Source organism: Bicyclus anynana, chromosome 2 (genome assembly GCF_947172395.1).
Source record: "Bicyclus anynana chromosome 2, ilBicAnyn1.1, whole genome shotgun sequence".
Classification (NCBI taxonomy): Eukaryota; Metazoa; Arthropoda; class Insecta; order Lepidoptera; family Nymphalidae; genus Bicyclus; species Bicyclus anynana.
In genome coordinates, this window is record NC_069084.1 from 2314390 (window position 1) to 2339844 (window position 25455).

The 25455-nt window shown below is 36.7% G+C and overlaps 3 protein-coding genes across 4 annotated transcripts in view; 2 read left to right on the forward strand and 1 right to left on the reverse strand.

The window, feature by feature from the left end:
• Positions 1-5587: 5587 nt before the first annotated feature.
• On the forward strand, positions 5588-14407 carry LOC112043755 (uncharacterized). Its single transcript, XM_052887953.1, has 11 exons — positions 5588-6126; positions 8294-8452; positions 10112-10231; positions 10336-10473; positions 11014-11210; positions 11405-11568; positions 11810-12035; positions 12591-12740; positions 12878-12955; positions 13182-13305; positions 13557-14407. Exons 1-11 carry the CDS (start codon positions 6092-6094, stop codon positions 13729-13731), a joined length of 1566 nt encoding a protein of 521 aa, XP_052743913.1. The 5' UTR covers positions 5588-6091; the 3' UTR covers positions 13732-14407.
• A 425-nt stretch (positions 14408-14832) lies between these two features.
• On the forward strand, positions 14833-18389 carry LOC112043754 (DNA polymerase epsilon subunit 2). The gene is made up of 3 exons (XM_024079313.2): positions 14833-15153; positions 15835-16008; positions 16382-18389. The coding sequence occupies exons 1-3, from the start codon at positions 14936-14938 to the stop codon at positions 17568-17570; spliced, it is 1581 nt and encodes a 526-aa protein (XP_023935081.2). The 5' UTR covers positions 14833-14935; the 3' UTR covers positions 17571-18389.
• LOC112043756 (putative ferric-chelate reductase 1 homolog) overlaps positions 17963-25455 on the reverse strand; it is a 36442-nt gene continuing 28949 nt past the window's right edge. The window contains exons 9-13 of one of the 2 annotated variants that reach the window (XM_024079316.2): positions 24692-24845; positions 24306-24398; positions 23678-23790; positions 22510-22629; positions 17963-21493 (exon numbers count right to left, since the gene is read on the reverse strand). In XM_024079316.2, coding sequence (XP_023935084.2) covers positions 21365-21493; positions 22510-22629; positions 23678-23790; positions 24306-24398; positions 24692-24845 — 609 coding nt within the window. In that variant the 3' untranslated portion in view covers positions 17963-21364. The remainder of the gene's footprint in view (positions 21494-22509; positions 22630-23677; positions 23791-24305; positions 24399-24691; positions 24846-25455) is intronic. The other variant, XM_024079317.2, reaches the window with a different exon arrangement.

A 25455-nucleotide genomic window follows, 5' to 3' on the forward strand; every position in this document is an offset into this window, starting at 1 on the left:
TTGATTAGGCCAATACTCAAATAATTATATTTGTTACGTTTATTTCGTAAGAAATATATCCTAATGTTTTATTAAAAGTCCTTTTATTTTCATACCCTATCTAATATTTAAAAGTACCTATACTCAGAGGCACAATTATCCACCCACTTTAATATGCGCGATTATACTAATATGGGCCGATAATTGTGCCTCGGAGTATAGTATTACAGTCACACTTTGTATAAATTATTATATTGTAACCTATATTGTGTGACGCTTGTTACAGTGTTCCTAGTTATTCAAAACCAGAAAAACTTCAAAAATGATATTTTTGTAAGTACTGTTTATGATCCATGACTAAAATCACCAATAGTTGAATCAATTCAGTTTTTTATTGACCCGGCTCTGAAAGTCAAGGTTGTATGAAGTGTAGAAAAAAGCGCTTTGGTACAATAGGTACGTGTAAATACCTCGGAGGTCAATGATATTACTGTTGAACGATACTTGAACAGCATAAAAATTTTAATAAAAAAAATTCAACCGACTTCCAACTCAAAAAATAACTTTAACTAAAAAGCAAAAAATAACATCCTACCTATGTGCTACCTTCTGATCAGTTTGAAGGCGGTGCCAAGCCAGTGATGTTTTAATTAAATACGTTTAAACTACAAAAATTCTGTGGTTATTCCAGAAACAGCTTTAATTAAAACACGACACTGGCTTGGCACCGCCTTCAAACTGATCAGAAGGTAGCACATAGGTAGGATGTTATTTTTTGCTTTTTAGTTAAAGTTATTTTTTGAGTTGGAAGTCGGTTGAATTTTTTTTATTAAAATTTTTATTTTTTTATTTTTAGTGTTAGCATACCCACTGCGTGTGCGTGTACAGTCACAACCTATCTAAGTGGAAAGTTCTTATCAATACAAAATTATCAAGTCCAAACACAAGGTAGCTACTGTGAGCCGTCGAGGAGTTCTCTTCACTGTGCTTCGTCTTCATCACTAGACCCTTAATACAGTCGCAATCCATCTAGGTGGAAAGTTCTCATCAATACAAATTTATCAAGTCCAAACACAAGGTAGCTACTGTGAACCGTCGAGGAGTTCTCTTCACTGTCCCTCGTCTTCATCACCAGACCCTTAATACAGTCACAATACTTCTAGGTGGAAAGTTCTCATCAATACAAATTTATCAAGTCCAAACACACGGTGGCTACTGTGAACCGTCGAGGAGTTCCCTTAACTATCCTTCGTCTTCATCACCAGACCCCTAATACAGTCACAACCCATCTAGGTGGAAAGTTCTCATCAATACAAATTTATCAAGTCCAAACACAAGGTAGCTATTGTGAACCGTCGAGGAGTTCTCTTCACTGTCCCTCGTCTTCATCACCAGACCCTTAATACAGTCACAACCCATATAGGTGGAAAGTACTCATCAATACAAATTAATCAAGCCCAAACAAAAGGTGACTGCTGAAAATCCTTGACGAGTTCCATCGTCTGTGTTTCGGCTCCATAATCAGACCAACTCCAAACCTTCATAAAGTTGTAGTGGTTTAAAATACCTTATGGAAACACTAACAAACGTACTAGCCGTCTCTACAACTTTCGAAAGTTCCCCTCAATTTCTCCAGGATGCCATCATCAGATCCTGACATGAAAAAAATGGGACCACCCTGGAAGTAAACCCTACAAAACAAAAAAAGAATTTTCAAAATCGGTCCATTATTCCGAAATTCCAGAATTATCGCTGGACATACATAAAAAAAAAAAAAAAACATACATACAGCCGAACGTAGAACCTCCTCCTTTTTGGAAGTCGGTTAAAATACACATGTATCTGTAATTATATAATCTGTAATTGGTTTTAAAAGAAACCTTGAACGCCTAAAAGTTTCGCAAACAAAACCTAGCTTGTTAGATTTTTATCGCCAAATAAAAGTACAGGTTGGTCATCCTACGAATTTTTTCAAAACTGATTAGGTTTTAGATAATGAGGTGGGTAACTCCCACTCGCGTTTAATCCATTTTAAACAGGACCCTATCTAAAGCTTCACCACCGTGGACGTTTACTAAACAGTCATGTATATTTTTGACCTCCGTGTCGCAGTGGTGTTTTTTTTTTTTTTTTATTTATATACAGAAGGGGAAATCCTCATGGACACCTGGTTGAGCTAGGTAGTGCCGGACTCTTACCGGCTAAAACCCCTCCTGTCGCCCTGTTGTCCGTGTACCCGCCTTACAGCCTAACACGGCAACCATTGTGTCTATTTCAAGTCTTTCTCCTTTTCTCCTCTTTTTCCTTTTCTCTCATGACTCTATCTAAGAAGTCAACGATAGTCGTCCAGTTATTTGACGTTTCCAACATTTTGGGTACAAGATTTTCTTCCGAGATATCACCCACTTTCGCACAAACGTCTTCTCTGTCTTTACTCCACCGTAGGCAGTGGAATATTGTGTGCAATGCATTGTCCGTTTCACTACAGTATATACATGTCGCATCTGGCCTTTTTCTGATTCCTGCGAGATAGTCCATAAACACACCGTGACCTGTCAAGCATTGCGTCAGATGGTATGATAAGCGCCCATGTCGTCTGCTGGTCCATTTTGTTAGGTTTGGAATCAGACGGTGCGTCCATCTGCCTTTGTCAGATGCATCCCACTCCTCTTGCCAACGTGCAAGGGTTTCCTTTTTGACTGATTCAGGAACTTGGGAATCTTTTTGCCTTAATTCTGTTTTTTCCATTGCAATTAGGTGGACAGGCGTCAGGTTAGCGAGAACCAGCGCTGCATCTGTGGATACTGTCTTGTATGCGGAACAGACACGGAGTGCTAATACACGTTGAGCTTTTAGTACCTTCCTTCTGTGTATGGCAAACTTCATGGCTGATCCCCAGACTTTTTTTTTTTTTTTTTTAATGCAAATAGGCTCGCGTTTGACCATGATCTAACCTGATGGTAAGTGTAGATACAGTCTAAGATGGGACACGCTTGCCTAGAAGGTGCCTATTCACTCTTGTTTTGAAGATACCCAAGTTATAATATTCAGGAAACACAGACTTGGGAAGGGTATTCCAAACCTTAGCCGTGCGTATGAGAAAAGAAGACGCAAAGCGTTTTGTACGGGTCCTAGGGACATCTACAATATAGGGATGAAAACCCACCCGATGTCTTGCGGTGCGATGGTAAAAAGGCGAAGGTGGTATGACATCGAATAGCTCCTGAGCACATTCTCCAAAATATATCCTATAAAACACCGATAAACTGGCAACTTTCCGCCGATGCTCAAGGGTCTGGAGTTTGGTCAAAAGCGGTGAATCTGTGCCAATGAGTCTCCTGGCTCGGCGATCCACAGCATCCAAAGCAGCCAATTGGTATTTGGCTGGTGCTGCATACAGAATTATCGACTGAGTCGCCATAGCCAGCGTCCTTCTTTTATTATCACTGGGGCCTTTTGTGTTTAGTAGCAACTTGCACAGGGCCCTAGCTGTTCTAAAGGCTTTCTCGCAGACTGATTTTAAGTGTAGACCGAAAGTTAATCCCCAGTCCAGCTTAACGCCAAGGTAAGTAACACTAAATGACGGTCTTACTAGTATTCCTCCGCAGTCAAAATGTACGCGCTGAATAGTTTTTCTCCTATTAAAGATGACTGCTTCCGTTTTTTCCGGTGCAATTGATAATTTGTTTTGGTGCATCCACAGATTTACAGAGTGCAGTGTCTCATTTGACTTAATGATTAGCTCATATTCCTCCTTTGCGGTGACCGATATAGCTAAATCGTCTGCATAGCACACGAGTTTCACTCCCTCTGGCACTTCAATGTTCATTATGTCATCATAGAGGATATTCCACAGAGTTGGGCCAAGTACGGATCCTTGGGGTACTCCCCCAGTTACTTTTGCCCTAACTTTGCTGTCCAGTAGTATGTAACGATTTTTAAAGTAGTCTACGATTATGTTTATTATGTATTTATTGACATGCCGGGACTTCAACTTTTGTATTATAATAGGCCACGAGGCGGAATTAAATGCATTTCTTACATCAATCAGTATGAGACAGTTCCATTGGCCATTCATATTTGCTGCAGTGGTGTGCGCGATGGATTTACAAGGGAGGTCCTGGGTTCGATCCCCGGTTGACCCGATTGAGGTTTTCTTAATTGTTCCAGGTCTGGCTGGTGGAAGGCTTCGGCCGTGGCTAGTTACCACCCTATCGACGAAGACGTACCGCCAAGCGATTTAGCGTTCTGGTACGATGTCGTGTAGAAACCGAAAAGGGTGTGGATTTTCATCCTCCTCCTAACAAGTTAGCCCGCTTCCATTTTAAATTGCATCATCACTTACCATCACGTGAGATTGTAGTCGAGGGCTAACTTGTAAAGAATAAATAAAAAAAACAAATTACATCCGTTATCGTCGTGGTTACGTCATAGTATCTATTAATCTGTGGTATCACGGATCACACACACTCACACACAAAACTTATTTGTCTATGATTAAGTGTTAAACAACATGATCTTGATTTTACTTATCTTTTTAGCCGTTTGTGATTTTACTGCTGTTCTGTCTGTGGTGTGGATCAATTGTAATTGTTTCAAATTCAAATTAGACCTGTGTAATTCGATCGTTTCGTAAAACCCGGGTCGATCGCGACCCATACTCATGGAGATCGGGTCTCAATGATTCGATCATTTCGATCATTCGGGTCACGGGTTGTTTGGGTTTTGTGTATCGTTGCGATGCGGCTTGAAGTAGGTAGGTATTTGAACTGAACACCCGTAAGACCCGAACCGGAACCCAATCCTTTGATTGACCGACGGATTCAAAACAAAGTTATGCCTACTATCAGTTAAATAAATATTGTGGTTTGTAATTGTATCGCTTTTGCGTGGTGATACAATAATATTAAGTCATCGTCTAAAATTACATTCAAAAATGGGAAATTTTATTTTATGTTTTTATGAATATAGATAAAAAAATGTAAATAATTAAAGTTATTATATATTATATAGATAAAACTATTGCTAAAAGTAATACATACCTACATATATATTTTAGACTTTATTCCTTACGAATTTACCACTCAAGTCATCATCATTATCAACTACAGAATAGAGAATGATATCTTTACAAGCCGCGAGATGAAGCCGATGAAACTCATAAATACAGAGTAATACATATCTTCCTTTACATACGAATAAAAAAAAAACATACATACAGCCGAACGTAGAACCTCCTCCTTTTTGGAAGTCGGTTAAAAAGAGACAACTACAGATTGTACTTGCGAATGATGATTCGACATTATAAGCAATTGAGCCAAATAATTATTTATAACACTAATACAATCAAAATAAAGTTCAATTTAGTGTGGTCGGGTCGAGAGATCGAGTTTATTATATGGATCACCAAACGGGTCTCACAAGATCGGGTGTTTTAGTCGTCCGCGACCCGATTATCCACGAGAACTGCAGATTTGAGAGTTATTGTATTAAAAATAAAGTTCAATTTAGCGTGGTCGGGTCGAGTGATCGAGTTTTTATATGAATTACAAGATCGGGTGTTTTAGACGTCCGCGACCCGATTATTCACGAGAACTATAGATTTGAGAGTTATTGTTTTAAAAATAAAGTTCAATTTAGCGTGGTCGGGTCGAGTGATCGAGTTTTTATATGAATCACAAGATCGGGTGTTTTAGACGTCCGCGACCCGATTATTCACGAGATCTACAGATTTGAGAGTTATTGTAATGAAAATAAAGTTCAATTTAGTATGGTAAACAAAAACCTTTCGATCTTTTAATCGAGTCTGCGCCCGGGCGGGTCACCAAACGGGTCACATAAGATCGGGTGTTTTTAACGTCCGCGACCCAATTACTCACGCACAAGTAGTGATCGGGTGTCGGAGATTTGATCATTCGCGATCGACACAATTTCAATTTGTTTTTGCGAGCGGAGCGGAGTGACAATTTAATACCTATTTTCGAACTTCGTATTCATAGTTGAACTCGAAGTTAGTTATAAATTGTAGAAAAGAAAAGCTGTATCTTTAGAGTAGATAAAGCTAAATTTATTTTAATAAAATAAAAAGCAAAGTAAAAAAAATCAGGATAAAATGGAATGTTTGAAGCAATTAAAAAACATAATATGGTAAGTTGGGACAATTATTTATTTTATTAATATAGGTATTAATTTTTTTACTTGATTTAGTGTAATATAATTTACAAAAGTTCAGAAATTCTCAAGATTGCAACATATTTAGCAACTAGGTACACCGTACAACAACAACAAGTGCTTAGCCATAGAGTAGGTACATTGATTAAAGGATAGTCATGAGCTGCCATCTCCGTTCAACGCCATCTCTTGAGCACAGTTCGACCTACACCGATTATAATAAATACCCATATCTATAAAATGAGCATACATCTATACTAATATTATAAAGAGGTAAAGTTTGTAAGTTTGTCACATTTTTTAAATGGGGTAATCTTCGGAACTACTGGTCCGATTTTAAAAATTCTTTCACCAGTAGAATGCTACATTATCGGGGAGTGATATAGGCTATATTGGTATCATATATATTAGCCGAGTTATCATAGTTTTTGTTATACAGGTCGGACTGAAAATCCTCTTAAACAGACTTATTCGCATGCGCTGCCTTAACTATTGTGTAAAATTGAAATTAATGTATGGAGGCTTTATGTATCTTTAAAAGTTCTACAAAAAAGTCCGCGACACCATATATCTATCTTCTATATATTAGCAGATATAGTACATTTTGTGTTTTAAAAATTATTAATTTTATATACTTAGGTTTACGTCATTATTTATACAACTAAACTTTAATCCTTATTAAAATAAATTATTTAATAATCACAAGGATATTATGGAGATAAGATTTGCCCTTTACAGTATGTTAATTACTTAAATAGTTTCGGAGATAATACAAAATTTCTAAAAGACGCAGAAATTCTGCTATATGACGCCCGGCGCTTTCATTTACGTAGTTCCCGTTCCCGTGTGAATATGGGGATCAAACATAGCCTATGACACTCGCAAATAACGTAGCTTTCTATTGGTAAAACAATTTTCCAAATCGGTCCAGTAGATCCAGAGATTACCTCCTACAACCACACGAACTTTACCTCTTTATATTATTAGTATAGAAGTCTCTATTCCTCTTGGTCATACCACCACTCTCGAAGGACTGGACCGATTTTGCTACGGGTAGGAGTAAGATAGAGAAGTTACAGGGTAGGGTAGGGTACGGGTAGGGAAGCGTAGGGGTAGTGTAGGGGTAGGGTAGGTTTAGGGCCGGATTTAGGGTAGTGGTAGGGTAGGAGTAGTGGTAGGGTAGTGGTAGGGTAGAGGTACGGGTAGGATAGGGAAGTAGTAGAGTAGGGGTAGGATAGGCTTGAGATAGGGGTACGGGTGGGATAGGGGTAGGAAAGGGATAGGGTACGGGGAGGGTAGAGGTAGGATGGGGGTAGGGTGTAGGTAAGGTAGGGGTAGGGGTAGGTTTGGGGTAGGGTAGGGGTAGGGTGGGGGTAGGAGTTGGGTAGATGTAGGGGTTGGGTAGGGTAGGGTTGGGGTAGTGGAAGGGTAGGGGTAGTAGTTAAATTGACATCGAAATTTACGCGGACGAAGTCGCGGGCGTCCGCTAGTTTACGTATATGTTTATACCATCGAATCGATGGTTTATACATACTGTTTACATACTAATACATTTAATTATTCTAGTTTTTTTTATCTTATTTTGGAAACATAATAGAAATGCATTTGAATAGTCATCTTGCTCGAAACATAAAATGGTGCCACATATCAATTTATTTGTACACCAAATAAAAGTAAAAAATCTGCACGAAAACGAGGCAACTAAAACTGTACCTATAATCATACATACTTAATTTATAGCATGTCATCTTAATATTTAATCTTTATTGTAGAAAAGTAAAGGATGTAGGTGCATAAGTCTTATCTCACCTCGTGATAATAATTCTTATAGTACATGAAAAATCAATATTTTCTAGTAAGTACATACCTACCTATCTATTTACAGGGTTATCTAACTTACAAACCCTATCATATATATTGTTCATTTTAATCTTAAATCTTTAAACATAAATTACAATAGGTAGGTAGGTATCATATTATGGTTGTATGACCTTAGACGTGGGGTTTCGTTACTTGGGATAGGCGGGGAGAGTGACTTGAGTGGAAAAGGGGAGTGTTTGTTAACAGTCAAAGGATCCTTTAACCCTACACATAACGTTCACAAGTGCGTGACTTAATAGTTTTTGTAAATTGTCTTTTTTAGGTTCAAGCCTGAGTGGTCCTATTTAAATGTGACAAAAGAAACAAATAAGTTTTTGAGCAACTGTGTGGATTTACCAAATGCAAACTTAGTAGATAATTTGGAGGAAATTATTAAAAACAGCAATGCATTCCCCATAAAATTTCCTGTTGATACAGTGAGGTAATTAGACAATATTCTTCCTTGTTATAAGTTTAAATCAATATCATTATTTTTATCTACTACCTACTTTATTAGAGGTAGTTTGTGATGTTGTATTGAGGGATATCTTTGGATCCATTTAACCAGTTTTGAATTTTTTTTTACTTACCATTAGAAAACCACATTATTTTTAAGTGTCATTTTATGCTCTTTATCTTGTATTCCCATGAGGGCTGGAACTATGCAGGCGAAACCGCCTGGCATCTGTTAGTGTAATGTATTTTACTTTATTGGATAATAAGTCTAAAGAACTTTTTGTTATCAATTAACATCACAATGTTAAGAATATACAGGGTGTCCCATGATTAATGGATAAAACGCAAATGGATACACTATCTAATTATCTAAAACTGATTTGAATAGTTTTCCAAAAATCCTTAGGGTGACGAAGTTATATTTATAATTTTTTCTATCTTGAATCAGTTTTTTCAATACTGTAGCTGCTGTAATTGTATACATTGTAATTGTATATTATAATTCATTAAGTTTAACACCTTGCATAGTCTTATAGCATAGATGGTACTTAATTTATTATTTTTTTTTCATTATGTACATAAAGTTTTGTATTAAATGATTATGAAACACGGCTAAAACTCACGTGATATTACGTCGGAGTATGCCCGACTAGTTTCGAACCCATACGGGGCCCTTAGTCATGAGCTGGTTCTTGCATCGCGGCACGATCCAAACTGCGAAGCGGCTGCGCGACGCGCTGCTGCACGCATTGCGCGCGCGGAGAGGGGTTGAGTGGTGGGGAGTGAAGGTTCCGTTACACTCTCCGACGGTTCATTAATGTCATCTTCATTAGACTCGTCTTCTTGTAAGCAAACCGAACTAATGCTATCTTGTTCCAAGTTTGTTGTATGTGACAATGAAAGAAATAGCGGTTTCCACGCTGTGGGCAGCAACCATCCATGATCCCGATTAAAATTCGGGTGACGACTAATTTCTATCGCTTCACGTATCTTACGAGGTACTAGAAACTTTTCCCTTGACAATACAGAAGCCTTATCAAAACGGATATAATGAGTCGTACCCGAAGCTAGAACATGCTCGGCTATTGCTGAACCGTCCGTGTCCACATTCTTCATGCTCCGTATGTGTTCTTTTACTCTTGTGGTGATGTTACGGCGAGTCTCACCGATGTATGATCTACCACAGTCACACGGAATCTTGTACACCCCGGGCACGTTCAGCGGATCCCTATCCTTAGGCGATCGCAGTATACTCTTCACCAGTGCAGGTGGACGAACCCGCGTCAATATGTCAAATCTCCGTTGGAGATAGTGGCTGATTTTGTCCGTCACGCCCTTCACATATGTTAAGTACACTGGTGACCGGTTCACACAGGACGGTTTCCGCCTAGTTGTTGTTTGTGCCCATCTGGAACTCTGACGCCAACTATAGCCATTGTTCTCCAGCGCCTGTCTCACTATTCTTAGTTCGCTCTCAATATAGGGTGGGTCACAAAGACTTAGGGCTCGATTTATGAGGCTTCTTGGTACCGGGCATACTCCGACGTAATATCACGTGAGTTTTAGCCGTGTTTCATAATCATTTAATATGAATAACACTCACGATAGTTTAAATTCTAAAATAAAGTTTTGTTTTTTTTTTCAGATTAGTACAATTAAAATCACGAAGACCAATTGAGAGATTGAAAAAGAACGTTGTTTCTACATACACTATAATTCATGAAAGAGTTCTCATTTTGATGACACGATTCCTTGCATACAAGAAGTAAGTTTAATATATTATATTACTGTAGCATAAAATATTTTAAGTTAAATTAAATTTAGTTCTTATTCAATGAAAGTTTTTCTATTTACATACTTAATTTTCAGGGAATTTAGTTCGACTATTGAAAAACAGCTATACCAAAACATGACTTTACCAGAATTCATTGAAAGAATTTTGACCAAACGCGCAATCAGTTTCTATGGGCCTAGGGATAGATATCTACTTATTACTGGTGAAAAGGGGTAAGTAAGAACAAACTGATAATATATATATAAATATAGTGATTCTAATATCACTGAACAAAATTGTGATTGATAATATTAGGTAATTTTAGGCAAGTTTGGTAATATTAGGTTGAATGTTAATAGAGCTAATTTTACATTAGGCTGTGTAGTTTGACCTGAAAGTGGGTTGCATATTATGGGTTTGGGAATAAGGTTAGGGAAGCTAAATAACATTGCAGTCATTGCAGTTAGTCTACTGTAGAAAAACACATATTGAGGTTTGAAGGTTTTAATTATTGTTTGTAGCATGTAATGACATAACGTAAATTAAATTTGCTTAAATAATGTTTAGGACTTATGACCCTAAGTCCATTTTTCCTTTGATGAAACAAAACAAAAATAACATTTCATGTGTAGCCTGTTTATAGGACTAGTAAGTAGTAGGGACGTGACACAATCGGTCATACCGATAAATATTTTTAGCTATCTTTTTCAGATATTGAATTGAAACAGTAAATAAACACATATTTAAAAATAAATTAAATTTAAACATTGTAGAATGAGTGGTTGGGAGCTAATTGGCAGTTCAGAACAAAAGTCACCTCTCTTACTGGAAAAATGTCTTAGTTACGACGAACTTAAGCTATCTTCTCTAGTCTACGTGAGCGGATATACTGATTGTATAAATGACGGTACCAGAAAGAATGCCGCTGTAGTAAAGGACAAGGATATTGAAGAAAATGCTGTTATGATTGGTTTGTGTCAATTTTGTAACTTACGGTGTGAGAGAAAGGCAATATGTTAGTAAGTTAGTATTGGTCGTGCTTTAACGGAGCTGTGTCGAGAATTACTTTAAAACAATTCCTCTGATATATTAACTAAATATGTACTTTTATCGCGATTATTGATTTTATGGATGAAATCCTAACTAGATGTTCTAAAATTGAAGGTCTTATCGGCCCACGTCTAAAACGCCGCAGCAAAATGGACTACGAAGATATTCTTGTGACCAAAGAGCAGAACATTCGGGACAATGGTTACGGTGACGAAAGTCACAAACCTCATCAGATAAGACAACACATGTGGAGGAAAATGTGGTGTGAGTTCTATGACGTGAGTAGGTACACTATTTCCATCATTGTTTTGCCTCAAGAGTTTAAATATCACATGCAATTTTTTTTTCAAGATAATTTTAATGCTTTTTTTTCTTTTTTGGAGTAACGAGTATACAGGTCTACTAACCGTTCCTGTCTCATTTTAAGAGTTTTCGATCTGAATGTGATCGCCGCATACTGGTTATTCTAGTGTACTCAAGAATATAAATATTAAATACTTCTCCGTCCTTTCTCCTCAGACTGAGAATGTTACCTACGAAAAAGTGACTCCAATTGTTGAAAAAACTCGGAACGAGACCAGACCATACATAGTGAGATACCACCACAAAAAGAACAGTAAACTTATATTCGATAATGAGGTTTACTACAAGAGGATCAGCATATTAGCTGAGAGCACGCTCTTGGAAGCTGAGTGCAGGGCGGTGGAGAGCGGGAAGCACGCCTTTATTAATGTGGTAGGGTGTGGTAAGTGAACATTAATTTTTTATGAATTTATTTTATTTTTAATGATTGTTCCCGGTTTGTTGTTTATTTTTTTTAATACTCTTGAAAGTAGTGTGTCGATATTGAAATTTTTGTAAAAATGAAATCTTTACAAAACATTTTGTACTTTTATTATGGCTTTAAGAGCCTATTCACGCTGTACGTTGCTGTGCTCCATTCCGATAGGCAATAGATCAGTATGAATTAAAAATTTCAAACAAAGTTTCTTTATAGACATACTACGTAATCAAGTACTTGATGATATTCGGAAAAAAATTACGTAAGCTGTTACACTGACACTACCACTTTCAATCATCTTACTTTATAAAAAGAGAATAATATTAAAATAAAATATGCTTAGCCATTAATTTGAAATTCGCGCAAAAGCTGGCCATGTGACAAGTGTGAGCAAAGTTATCTACCTACGACAGTTACTCTAATTATGTATATTTTTATAATAGTTAAATGTCACAGCTTTAAGGCAAAAGTCATTTTAATTGGTGAGCATATAAATCACTTTCTTATAAATGTTGACAGGTCTCGGAGTATGGATGGTACAGCCACATCAAGTGGATGTGTACATACTTACATTCCTGGAGAGAATCCATTTCCTGCTTAGTAAAGACTTGTTGAACCATGTTTCTGATGTCAATTTTGCTTATATAAAAGTGAGCCCTGGAATTGAAGGTAGGCTTTTATGAGGTTTTTGTAAATAAAGCAGTGCATGCCAGACATACAGACATATTACATTATTTGTGAATCAAAATTAAGAATCAGGAGTTGCATGAAAACATTTAAGAATATTCTCTGTGACTTTGTTTCAGGATTGTTCACTAAAGATACCGATCAAACGGAACCAGCATTGATAAAACTTTTTATAGATTATAAAGGACATCCTAAAGGTATGTTTGCAACGTGTCTTAGACATTAAATAAATGCGCATCATGTCGTACAATATTGGCAAATGATTAGGTGTTTCTGCACCGAACATAACACACGCATGTGTAAATATATGCCCATGTGCTGCCAAAATTGAGACATTTCTGGAGTAGTCAACGATAAAAAAGAATTACCAGAACTAAGTCATCAGATCGCGACATATTTCGACAGAATTTGTAATATTGGCAGGTGGCATAAACGTGCAGATGCAGAACAGGGAGCCGTCGTCGCGGCTGGGCGGCGCGCACGCGGGGAAACTGCTCGTCATGACCTACCCCTGGGACAGCAACGCGCACCCCGGCAACGAGTGGTGGTGAGAATATTATATTGACAAGTGCTATAGGTGGTATAAACGTGCAGATGCGGAAAACAAGTTATATTATGAAGGGCGCTTTCACATTAGAGAAATTAAAGGAAGGAAAAAGTAATGGCTCTGTTAACGCACCACAGTGGCGCCACTAAATTGAAGGCGTTCCTAAAATATTATTTATTGTATCGATTTAGATGAATGTGTGTTTAAAATACCTGTTATGGTATTACAAACTATTTTTTCCTGTTCACCAGGTGCGGTCTCCTGGCATCAACAGGTGACTCTGCAGCCGCCAGCTCCACTCAAATTACGGAACTTCACAACGCTCATATAAACCCCGCTGTTAGTGCAAATAATGTGCGTGTTGTTGGCAGACACGGCCTCAAAACGCTGTCTGAATACTGTCTTTCTCTAACTATATCAGATTAAAAAGAGTTTTGTCATTTTGATTTAAATTAAAGTATATAACTAATTAGTATCCGCAATCTTCGACACCGAGCGTATGAATCGAAAACGTTTTAACCGTTGGCTGCGGGCGTTGGCGCTTGCAGCCAACGCCCGCAAGCGGCGTCGTACCAGTACTTCGCAGAGCTACCAGCGGCCAGCCAGAGGACTTGCGTGTATTTTAGTATTATTTTATTCCAGTAGCTTTGAGTTTATTCGTTTAATACACAAATACATTTTTTTCTACTATATACTATTTGTGTAGATAACTAATAGGTATATAAAATAAGATAAAATAGTCTGGATAAAAGTAGATACTGAAATCGCCCGGCAAATTTAAAGCGATTCGGAGGGCATTCCCAAAATTATAGTGCAAATATTAAAATAACTCCATTTGATTGTTACTTGTTACACTTATAATTTAATTGTTTTTTCATGTGGTTATGTTTTCTCACGCGATTTTTAAACATACATAGGTAGCTTTTGTTTTAATTTGCCGAGTGTTTTCATTCCCTACTTTCAATAGCCAAATTATAAATGTATGTATAGAGTTGTTGATGTTGACTCGAGATGCTATAATAATTTAAGCAGATTGCTAGTTTATAGTTTAAATATATTTTATAGTATTGTTTAATATTTTATTAAAGATGATTTAATACAAGTAGTTATTTTTTATATTTTTTTCTTTGCGGCCTTAGACGAATTATGTAACTGAGTTTGCTGCAGATGCAACTAAAATCAGCGTCCATGTTGATCGTAACAAAACATTGATTTAGTCTGGTATAGCAGTATTCTCTATTACCGCTATATTTATGAGCTGTTTATAAGTAAATGTAGACAAACTTAAACAAAGGTACAAAAAAATAAATAACAAACGAAATTAACACACACGTCAAGCTAAGTTAACACACACAATAAGCTTTCTGGAAAGCGCATAGAAAGCTATACTGAAAACCGAAAATCCATTTTGTATACAAATATTTTTTCGGTTATTACGGTTTACGACTCAACAACAACTCTTTTACAACTTGACGCTTGTAAAGATGACATTGAAAATCACAAACGTCAAATGAAATTGACAATGACAGTCGCTTAACGTTTTGTTTTGGCGCGCGGTTTGTCTAATGTTTTCAATTTCAAATATTACGATTAAAAACGAAACTAAAATAAATCTGTGAGTAAAATTAACATGGCAGAACTTCAGCAAACACGTATTGAAGTAAACAACGCATTTAAGCTCAGCGGTTTCACTATGCGGCGGGAAGCGAGTACGTTTGTAGCCGAACAGCTGGTTGGATTATCACATCAAGATCGGAAGAAAATGCTTGACAAATTGATAGCACATCTTTTACACCAGTGTCTTTCGCAACCCGTCTTGGAAAAGCAACACTTGGAAGTAGCGTATAGGTACAACATCTCTATGTACCTAAGTTTTTACTAACTAGTACTGTAGCTTAGATTTCTAAGAACTTTAATGTTTTTCTTCCTCTAATTTGATTCTAGTGTTATCTATCTTTATATACTCAACTTTATTTCACTTCCATTCAAAATATTTGTTTCTGTTAATTTGCTTTAAGTAAATAAACTTAAAAAATAAACTAAGTAAATAAACTTAAATTATTAAAAATTTAAATAAGAACTTGGTAAAACCAAACGTAATTTAAGGCAATCAGGAGACATAGCCTTAATTCTGTTAGTTTGTAAATTCATAATATGTATAACTTGTGTGTTTGTTTGGTTGTGGTTTGATACCTGGCTAACAAACAAACACAACCAAACAAACACAACCAAACAAACACACACAAACATCAACCGAGCCAGGAGTCAAGTTAATCCACATGAGCTGTACATTTCATTAAGTTCATTTCAGTTAATTCGTTCAGTTTTAGTTAAGTCGTGAGCGCCGCATAATTATTTCGCCTTGCAAAGGATAGAGATACGAGTTCAAGAAACTGACTGCCAACCTTCGCTAGTCGGAGAGGCACCTTAAGAAGAAGAATTTCAGTTAATTACACTGTTAAAAGTTATATATAAATAATGTTGGACTAAAATAAAATGAATTGTCTCAAACATTATCTTTACTTCCAGGGAATGTTCATCTTCAGGTCTGGAGGAAACTGAGACAGTTCTCAACATAATAGATGCATTCAGTATCCCAAAACTCCTCTATGATACTGAAAGGAAGAGGTTCTCTAAGGATGTTAATGCTGCTAACAATTTATATCCAGAGGCCAAGTGGAAGGCTCAGTTTTTGATAGACAGGTACATGGCAAGTTTATTGTGGACTTTTCTCAGACCGAGGCGTGCTTGGGATCCTCATAACTTTAATTTTAAGTTTTCAACCAATTATTATCACCATTATCTAATAATATTATTACCTGATGTTTCCAAAGTGCTTGTAAACTAAGCTTAATTGAAATAAATGAACTTTGACTTTGATATGACCATACCAATTAAACATAATATAGTAAACATTCTAACAAACACTGTATTCAAATTATGGGAATAGAAAATTATTGGCAGTATGTTAATTTGCAAAATTAACACCCAGTAAATTAGTATTAGTAATATTTTGATTTCAATAATTTTATTAATCAACATATTACTAATACTATAATTGTTTTTCAATTGACAGGTATACATTAATATGGCAGAGGACTATAAGGAACAAATTATTTGCCAAGGAAACATTGCCGTCCATGGAAAGCGAAAACAAATTTCAGCTACGTAAAATAGAGGTGTTACAGAGTTCCTCAAGCAGAGTAGACGATGTGATTGTGCTCGGCTTACTAACCCAGTTGACGGAAGGGAAATATTATTTAGAAGATCCGACCGGCAGTGTGCTTTTAGATATGACACAAACAAGATATCATTCTGGCCTATTTACGGAGAGCAGCTTTGTCCTTGCTGAAGGATATTACGATGATAAAGTTTTACATGTCATGGGCTTGGTTTTACCTCCCTCAGAAAGCAGAGCAACTTCATTACCGTTTTTTGGAAATTTAAACACTTTCGGAGGAAAATCTAAATGTTTGTTGAAAAATTCTCAGAATTTGCTAAAAATAGAGCAAGACAATGAGGATGGGATGATTATTTTTCTTTCAGATGTATGGTTTGATAACCTCAAAGTCATATCAAAGTTGAAGACTTTATTCTCTGGTTACAACGAGTTCCCACCTATAGCTATAGTCTTTTTAGGTGAATTTCTCTCATGTCCGTATGGTTACGAACACAGTACACAATTGAAAGCTGCCTTAAACAATTTGAGCGATATTTTGTATCCATTTACAAGACTAAGGGACGCATGCAAGTTTATCTTTGTACCTGGCCGAGGGGACCCGGTCGCTCCAAACATGTTACCTAGACCGGCAATTCCGAACTCTATCACCAAAGACATAAGAGACAAGTTGGGTGATTCTGTGATATTTACATCCAATCCGTGTAGAATACAGTACTGTACCCAAGAAATTGTGGTTATAAGGCAGGACTTGGTTACTAAAATGTGTAGAAATTCAATACATTTCCCAGAGACCGGGGATATACCTGATCATTTGACAAAGACTCTGTTAAGTCAATGTACATTATCTCCATTATCTTTGGGTGTTCAACCAATTTATTGGAAGAATGCAGATGCTTTATCATTGTATCCGATGCCAGATTTGGTGGTTGTTGCGGATCACTTTCAACCGTACACTAGAATGTATCAAAACTGTCAAGTGTTAAATCCAGGGTCTTTTCCTCGCACTGAGTATTCCTTCAAAGTGTATGTTCCAGCTTCAAGAACAGTTGAAGACTCACAAATACCTAACGAGGATGATACTTGAAACCTGTAACTGTATAAAATTGTTAACTGTGATATACTTTGTAAGAAAATCTTGATTGGCTGTTAAATAAAATGTATGAACTGGTTAATAAACTTTAATTTCTGTAATTCATTGTTAACTGGAACTATATTATCAGATGCCCGCAACTTCGTCCTCATGAAATTGACAAATGTAGCGGAAACCATGGATTTTTCTGCATTATAAAGTAGCCTACATGTAGCTCAACAACATCCTCTATCTCCCAGTGAAAGTCCTATTTAAATCCGTTGAGTCATTCCAATGATTAGTCTAGACAGACAGACTGACAAAAATTTGCCATAAGCACTTGCATACGTATCAAATTTTAGTATTCATTAAAAATGGGGAAATGAAATTAAATAAATAATCTTTGCTGTGTTTTAATAGATCTGTATTTACATTAACAACTTATTATCATTTTCATCCTATTTAACTAGTAAGGTAAGTATGTAAATTAACTTCTAAATTAGTAGCCATTTCACATTCAATATAATAAAATTAGTTGAATAGGTATAATTTACATGAAGAATATTTCTTATGAACGAGCTGAATAAGCTGAAGTGTCCAGCTGTGTGGTAAAAATAAGAGGTTCAAAAATGCACCACAACATAGAAAACATTATGAACTTCGTCAAACACCAAGTTGATTAATTGTTTTTATAAGTAGCATAGTTTGCGATTGCAATAATTACATAAATAGTTGATTAATCTAAAATACTTTAATAGGCACAATCTTCAGAGGCAAACTTATATCACGCGCACTGTTGGGTCCATAACAACGCTATAAACTATGTTTTTTTTTTTAATAAATGAAGTTGTTCCTGTGTACGCCCCTAACTGTCCTGAGTTAAAAACTATAACTTAAACATAATTTTATTATATAAAATCAAAAATATTAGGGTTCCGAACGTACGTAGTACAAAAACCTTTATTGATGTGAATTATCTATAGTCGCAAGTAAAACCGTTTCTGGCGTGAAAAAAAAAATTCTGGCGTGGCGACGCGTCGCCTCGCTATATGATGGTATCATCTGTTAAGTAAATTTACAAAATAATGTCGATGTTTTACATCTGCCAGGCGTCCCGTGACGGCTCATTTTTATTTATTTAATGAAACAATTCATTCATTACTTCTATGTAAGCTGTAGTATTCGAAATATCACAAATTTTGTGATGTCAGTTTTTTTAAAAGGCATGACGTTACACATCTAAGAAGCATTAAGACATTCTCTTGTTTATGGCTACTTGTACTTACCGCGTTCCCATTATATTTTTTTACTGATTCGATTTTGATAAAACTTTCCAATAACATTTTTTAAACTTAAAAATATTTAGGGCCCCAAACACTTTTCTATAATATTGTCCTTATGTAGGTTGCCCCAAAGGAAATAATATTGTATTTTGTAATATAGCCAGAGTTCGACATTAGGCCATTTTACCCTACTTAAATGTCTATATCGGATAACATTGATTTAATTATTGAGTGTTTGCGTACAACTTCACACAAATTAATTAATTGTCAAGCCATATTACACATTATTAATGTCAATAAAGTAGGGTAAAGAGTCCCAGAGTCGTGCTTGCAGTATTATTTCCTCATCCCGTTCTCAGAGAGTATCCTAATAAGATAACATAACAAATTTATACGTAAAAACAATATTAGACTTAATAATAACAATAATTATTAACGACACATTGTTTGAATATCTGTAAATATATCTCAAAGCTATATCTAACGTTCTCTTTGGACAGACTCGATGAGATAAATTACTGTTAATCATGGGTGTCGGCAGGTTTTTATAATCAAGCAAGAAGAAAAGAATTCCTAAACTTATGACAAAATCTGAAACTTGCAAACAAAACTATGGAATGTGGAATCGCAAGTTTTGCGTTGGTACAGTGACAGAATCTGAAACTGAAGAAATCATAAACTTGGTTTTAACAGAAGTGACATATTATTAAACTTGGCATTGCTAGGAGTGAGAGAATCTAAAACTTGGCTTCTTTACAACTACAGGTATCCAAAACTTGAATTCCAAACTTTTCCTAATTTTACAAATTGTCAACTTTTCATTCTTTCCCAAGCACCTACCTGCCAACACCTCAAACCAATTACCATAGGACCTGCCTCGCTAGAAGTCACCCCTCTGTCAAAAATTATATGATCACGATCTAACGTGTTTACACAAACTGTGTAAGAATCGATGTTTCACTGTGTTAAAATTACACATGTGTGTATTACGATTTAAACCTATAGTTGTGTGTAGTGTAAGGAGAGAAAATGTATTTATTGGTGTTAAATATTTTCGATGTGTGAGTTTACCTCGTCCCCTCAAAAAAGTACAGATAATATTGTTGGTGAATTTGAGTGCGAAGTCCAAATGTAATTGGTCTGAGGCTAACACCCATGTTGTCTATACTATTTAATTGTTCACTATAAATGTATATATATAATCTATTGTATAAACTATAGCTTGGCAACTTCGTTCGTAACACTCCCGATGGTCCGCGCGGGCCGTGGGGCGTGTAGCGATGAATGAAAAACCCACGACTGATGCACCTCACTTCCCCGCACGCACGATTTCACACCCTCGCAGTCTTTCCCCCCGTCGCCTGCATATCATGGGGTCAACGAACTTGCCAGACTATAGTATATTTAATAAATTGGACGGAAACTTTGATCATTTTCAACACCGGATACATAGAATACTTTTTGTTACACTTATCTTCTAACCCTGTACATAAATTAATAGAACCAAATAGAATCGCACCAAACTTCTAGTTGGTTTTCCCAAAAAACAAAAATACGACTAGTACAAAACCCATCCCATCTTTAGTCATGAGTTTGTTCTGGCAACATCGCGTATTACGTTGTATATCCACGGTGAGTTCAGTTATTTATTTATTTCAATTTAAAAGTGAAGAATCATGTTTTTAAAGAGCAACTGTTGATTGGCGGTTCTACTCAGAAGAACCTGTCTTCCAATCTGGTGGTACTTTTTGATGTTTTAAAAGTGCTTGTGAAGAAATTTTATAATTTTAAACTAGTATTAAATTTAGATTTTAGGAGTTTATTTCCTCAAGTATCGATTTTTCATAAACAGCCCCCGGTATGAGAAAAGTATGGACAGTAAAACTCGATGAACGAATGACAGCGTTACGTTTTTGTGCGCAACCTATTCTGCGCACTTTTCACCGTGCGCTGCCGCTGCCTGCAGCTCCTCGGTTGCGTACCTTTCACTTTTCAGGCGCGAGTATTGAGACTTGCTGATTGTCTAAATAGGTGTATGCTGCGCGGCAACATACACCTATTTAGACAATCGATCATAAAGAATAAACTCCATTCGTGCGTCGGAGCTGGCACACAATTTTTTTTTAATTTATGGCAAGGATTCCCTTTATTTTAGTTTTTAATAAGTTAAGTAAATACTAGAAGTTTGTTGCGACATACATTTCCATACATACATAATACTAAAACACTTAACATTTAAGAGGCTGTTAAATATTTCTGTATCACTAAACATGCTCTTAAATATTAAGTATTCTGTTGGTAGAAAGGCTTTTGTATATACTAAGGACCGAGAAAGTGGGTCAAAGCTCTAAATCGACCTCTCCTTAAGGAGATAGAAGGCCTGTTTTACATACTTAGAGGCACAGTTATCCGCCTATTTTAATATAATCGCGTCATATTAAGGTGGGCGGATAATTTTGTCTCTGAGTATACTTGACTGGTATTTTTCTCACTGTCCCTATACACAAAAGTCTTTGACAGAACAATTCAAGCGCCCATCAAGTTGTTGTAGGTGCTACCGATGGGCGCCAGCGCCACGAGGCAGATCATGGCGATGACGAACAGCAGGATGATGGGCGCGTACACTCCGAGTAAGTGCTTCCTGAAGCCAGAGAACTGGAAACAAAATTATTTTGTTTTTACAGAAAAATAAGACGATAAAATTCATCTAAAAGTCACAATCAGTCGGTACCCTATCCATAAATCAGCATGACACAAGGATAGGGTATATTTGACATTTAAACATTACTTTCTAAACATCACAATCAAGTTTGACTTTTTTTTAATTACTCGCGTCTTTCTAAATTGTTGTTCGCCAGAAATGGTCGAATGCATAATTATACTTTGTGTAACATCAAATAAATGAATAAATATCTGTCTGTCACCCTTAAAAAGAAGGGGTGTACAGCTCAGCATATGCACTACATACAAGCATAACACACGACGCTGATTTTTATTTATTTATTTCGTAGGAGTATCAAATAAAATAAATTAAAAACCAGATATTTATTCATTTATTTGTTGAGAATACACAAAGTATAACTATGAAATTATAATTATGATGTCAAAAAATATTTAAAAAATCTAAAAAACAAAATCAAATAATGTGTGACAACCAGACAATGAGTAAGAAACATTTCACTAGAATATTAGAATTACTGACCGTTAATATATCAGTAATCAAATATATTGTAGATATTTTATCACTATGTGATCAAATAGAGCAATTAATTACGAGTATAAACAAATTAAGAGTAAAAAATAGGATTTCTAAACCAGAAGAAAGAAAAACTCCTTCGAAATAGAAACAGAAAAAAAGCTGTAAAATCAAGTGAAAATATAAATAGAAATGAGCTAGAGAAGAATGTGAGTTATTGTGGAAGACAGGAGAAGATTGACTATAACATATTAAAACCAGAAAAAAAAAATCCATTACCACCAAATTATTATCTAGAGATATTAAAGTGCAAACACATACCAAAAAAGTGAAAGAAAATTTATTAGAAAACAGATCTTAAGCAATTAAATTAAGAAGGGGATAAGTGCGAAGTGGACGTAAGCAAAAGAAGAATGTGAGTTATCGTAGAAGAGAGAAGTAGATATCAGAAGACAGACGGAGAGCTTCATCTCACCGGAGCGTCTGAACTCCTGTCAACCGCTGTGACCTGTCGGGACTGGCCCAGCATGTCCTTCATGGGGAACGAGTTCACTCTGCCGTTGCTAATCCGACCCTCCGATACACAAACCGTAAGCTAGAATCATAATAACATACTCTCTAATGTAAGTTGATTATGGGAATTGTACGTTGAAGTATTATCTCTGAAAGTTTGACGGGACGAAAGAGAGATATAGGTATTTTCGAATCAAATACCGTAAGCTAGAATCATAAGGCTGCCTTTCCACCAAAGCGGTGCAAGGCAGCGGAGCGGGAGAAACAAAGTAATGAGAGTTGCGTACTGTATCTGTCCACCGGAGAAGAGCGAGGCTGCGGAGAGGAGTGAGAAAGTAATGCGAAGCCGAGTTGCAGACGTGATACCCCGCTCCGTTTCCCAGCTCCGCTTACCATTTTTATATAAATTTTTAAACTAGCTCGCAAGCCCCTGTCCACTTAAGAGGAGCGGAGTGGAGAGGATTTTGTGCAATCCTAAAATAATAATATTTATTGATTCACTAGTACACATAAAAATAATTTTACATAGGTCTGTGATCTCCATACTAGGATTCCCTGTATTGTGGCAATCACATATTGGTTAATATCGTATAACGTTTCTCGGCTCCGCAGCCTCGCTCCGCTTCGGTGGACTGGTAGCATGATGACATACTCTCTAATGTAAATTTAATATGGGAATGTTTAAGTATTATCTTTGAGTGTTTGACGGGGCAAGAAGGTGAGGTATTTTCGATTTAGCCGATATTGGTAGACATTTCTTTTGTTTCGAGATATTAAGTTGTTATCATACAATATATCTTAGGCCTACAAATCTTTCGTATGTGGATATGGATCCTTTGCTCAACATGGGACCTAGACCTTCAGTTGGAACTTCTAAACCGTTGTAGTTGACCTGGTGAACTTCTTATCTATAAGGTACTGTTTTAAAAATCATAGTTGATCTGTTAGTTACACAGACTACATTATGTAATCTGTGTAATGTGTGTACAATATTTAACACCATTGTGTACAACGCAGTGGGGCGCACATCATAAATTTACTAGATTATTTTCAACTTTGTACATTGTATGTACAATGCCTACCGCCGTTGTAAACCTTGTGCGCGCCAGTCGCCGGCGCTAGGTACTCACCGACAGCACGACGTGAGCGAGCACGTGGAACACCACGTACGCGGTGAGCACGAACACCGTCCACGGCGGCAGCTCTGCCTTCTGCAGGTACACGGCCAGGAAGATGGTGGCCACTAAGGATGACCATGATACATAGTCAACGTCATTGATTTCAAAATAACCGTGTGTAGGAAATAGTAGTCTGAGACGTGTGAGGAGTTAGAGAGGGGTAGCGATCGGTTGGCGGGAACGACTTGCGATATAAGGCGCTCGTACGGTCTTCAGTGTGCTCGTGGCGTTCGAGCCGTCCACATTTCTTATTGTGTAATTCTTTTCTACTTGGGATAGGCGGGGAGAGTGACTTAAGTAGAAAAGGGGAGTCTTAGTTAGTTGTCAAGGACGTCCTTAACCCTAAATACAACGATCACAAGTTCGTGATTCCACTCAAGGTCATTCTCTGCCATTCAAGAGTCCTATTTTGGTTACAGTGTGATTTGTTAATTAAGTTGTCCTTAATTTTTTTTTTCAATCTAGCAGAACGATAATGAACCATATAAGACCATTTCCACAAAAGTGTCAACTAGCCTATTAATCTCACTTTAGTAGAGCTATTAATTGAAAGGAGTGTGGTAATGGTGAGAGAACTCACCCGCAAGAGTATGCGCGGAGTTTCCGACGAGCCAGTGCAGCCAGTTGAATATCGGCCGGTTCTTGGTGCCCGGGTGCGGCCTGAAGAATGCTCCTGAAATAAGAACAAATACATGTTTATAGCTGCAATAAAATCAACAATAAAAAAACGAGAAGAAATTAAAAACTATTTTAAAGATACTAAAATTACATAGTTAGTATGTCTATGTGTTTTAATCACTCATAACACAACTTACGTATAGTATAATAGTAGGTACTACTATTATGTAGTACTTACTATTATAATTAAGTACGGGTTACGTATATTATAACTAGTGGCTATATATTTTTTAAAGAATAAAAAAAAATTCCGAGCGGCCGGTCTTAAGGTCTGTATAGTCCACCTACCAATAGGCTGTATGAAGCACAGCACCACAGTGACTATGCCAGTGATAGCGTGCGGGTTGTCGCCCGTGGTCTGCCAGCCGCCCACCTCCACGAGGATCAGTATGAAGCCGACAATGGTCAGCACCCATGTGAGCACCATCAGGATTCTGTGATACTGAAACAAAAACTCGCTTTATAGACCACACGACTGCAGTAAAACTTCTTACAAAAAGAATAAACATAGCGCCATCTATGAGCCTCAGACACAACTGCATCGCAATCTTGAAGTGTACACAAAATGGGATTGTTTCAAAGTTATCTAAGAACGCCATCTATTGGTAGTTTATAATAACAAACCCTGATTCTGTGATACTGAACTTTTACACGACTGCAGTAAAACTTCTTTCGAAAATAATAAACAAAACGCCATCTATGAGCCTCAGGCACAATGCATTGCATCGCAATGTACACAAAAAGAGATTGTTTTGAAGTTCTTCACGATCGCTAGTGGTAGTTTAAAATAACAAACAATGTTTCGCTATGCCTGTAGATGGCAGCACGCATCAAGCCTCATTGATTACATTTTTCGTAATACGTTCACCAACTTGCTCCCAAGTTACAAGTCTATTGTGCCTATAGAAGTTTGATTTAACAACAGTCCTTAAACTGAATAAGCCATAAAAGGTCTTGGCAATTTTAGTTGTATCATTGAAACGTTAAATTTTGATTTTGAAGGACAACAATACAGGATAGCATAGGTATTAGTTAGGTACATAAGTGAAATA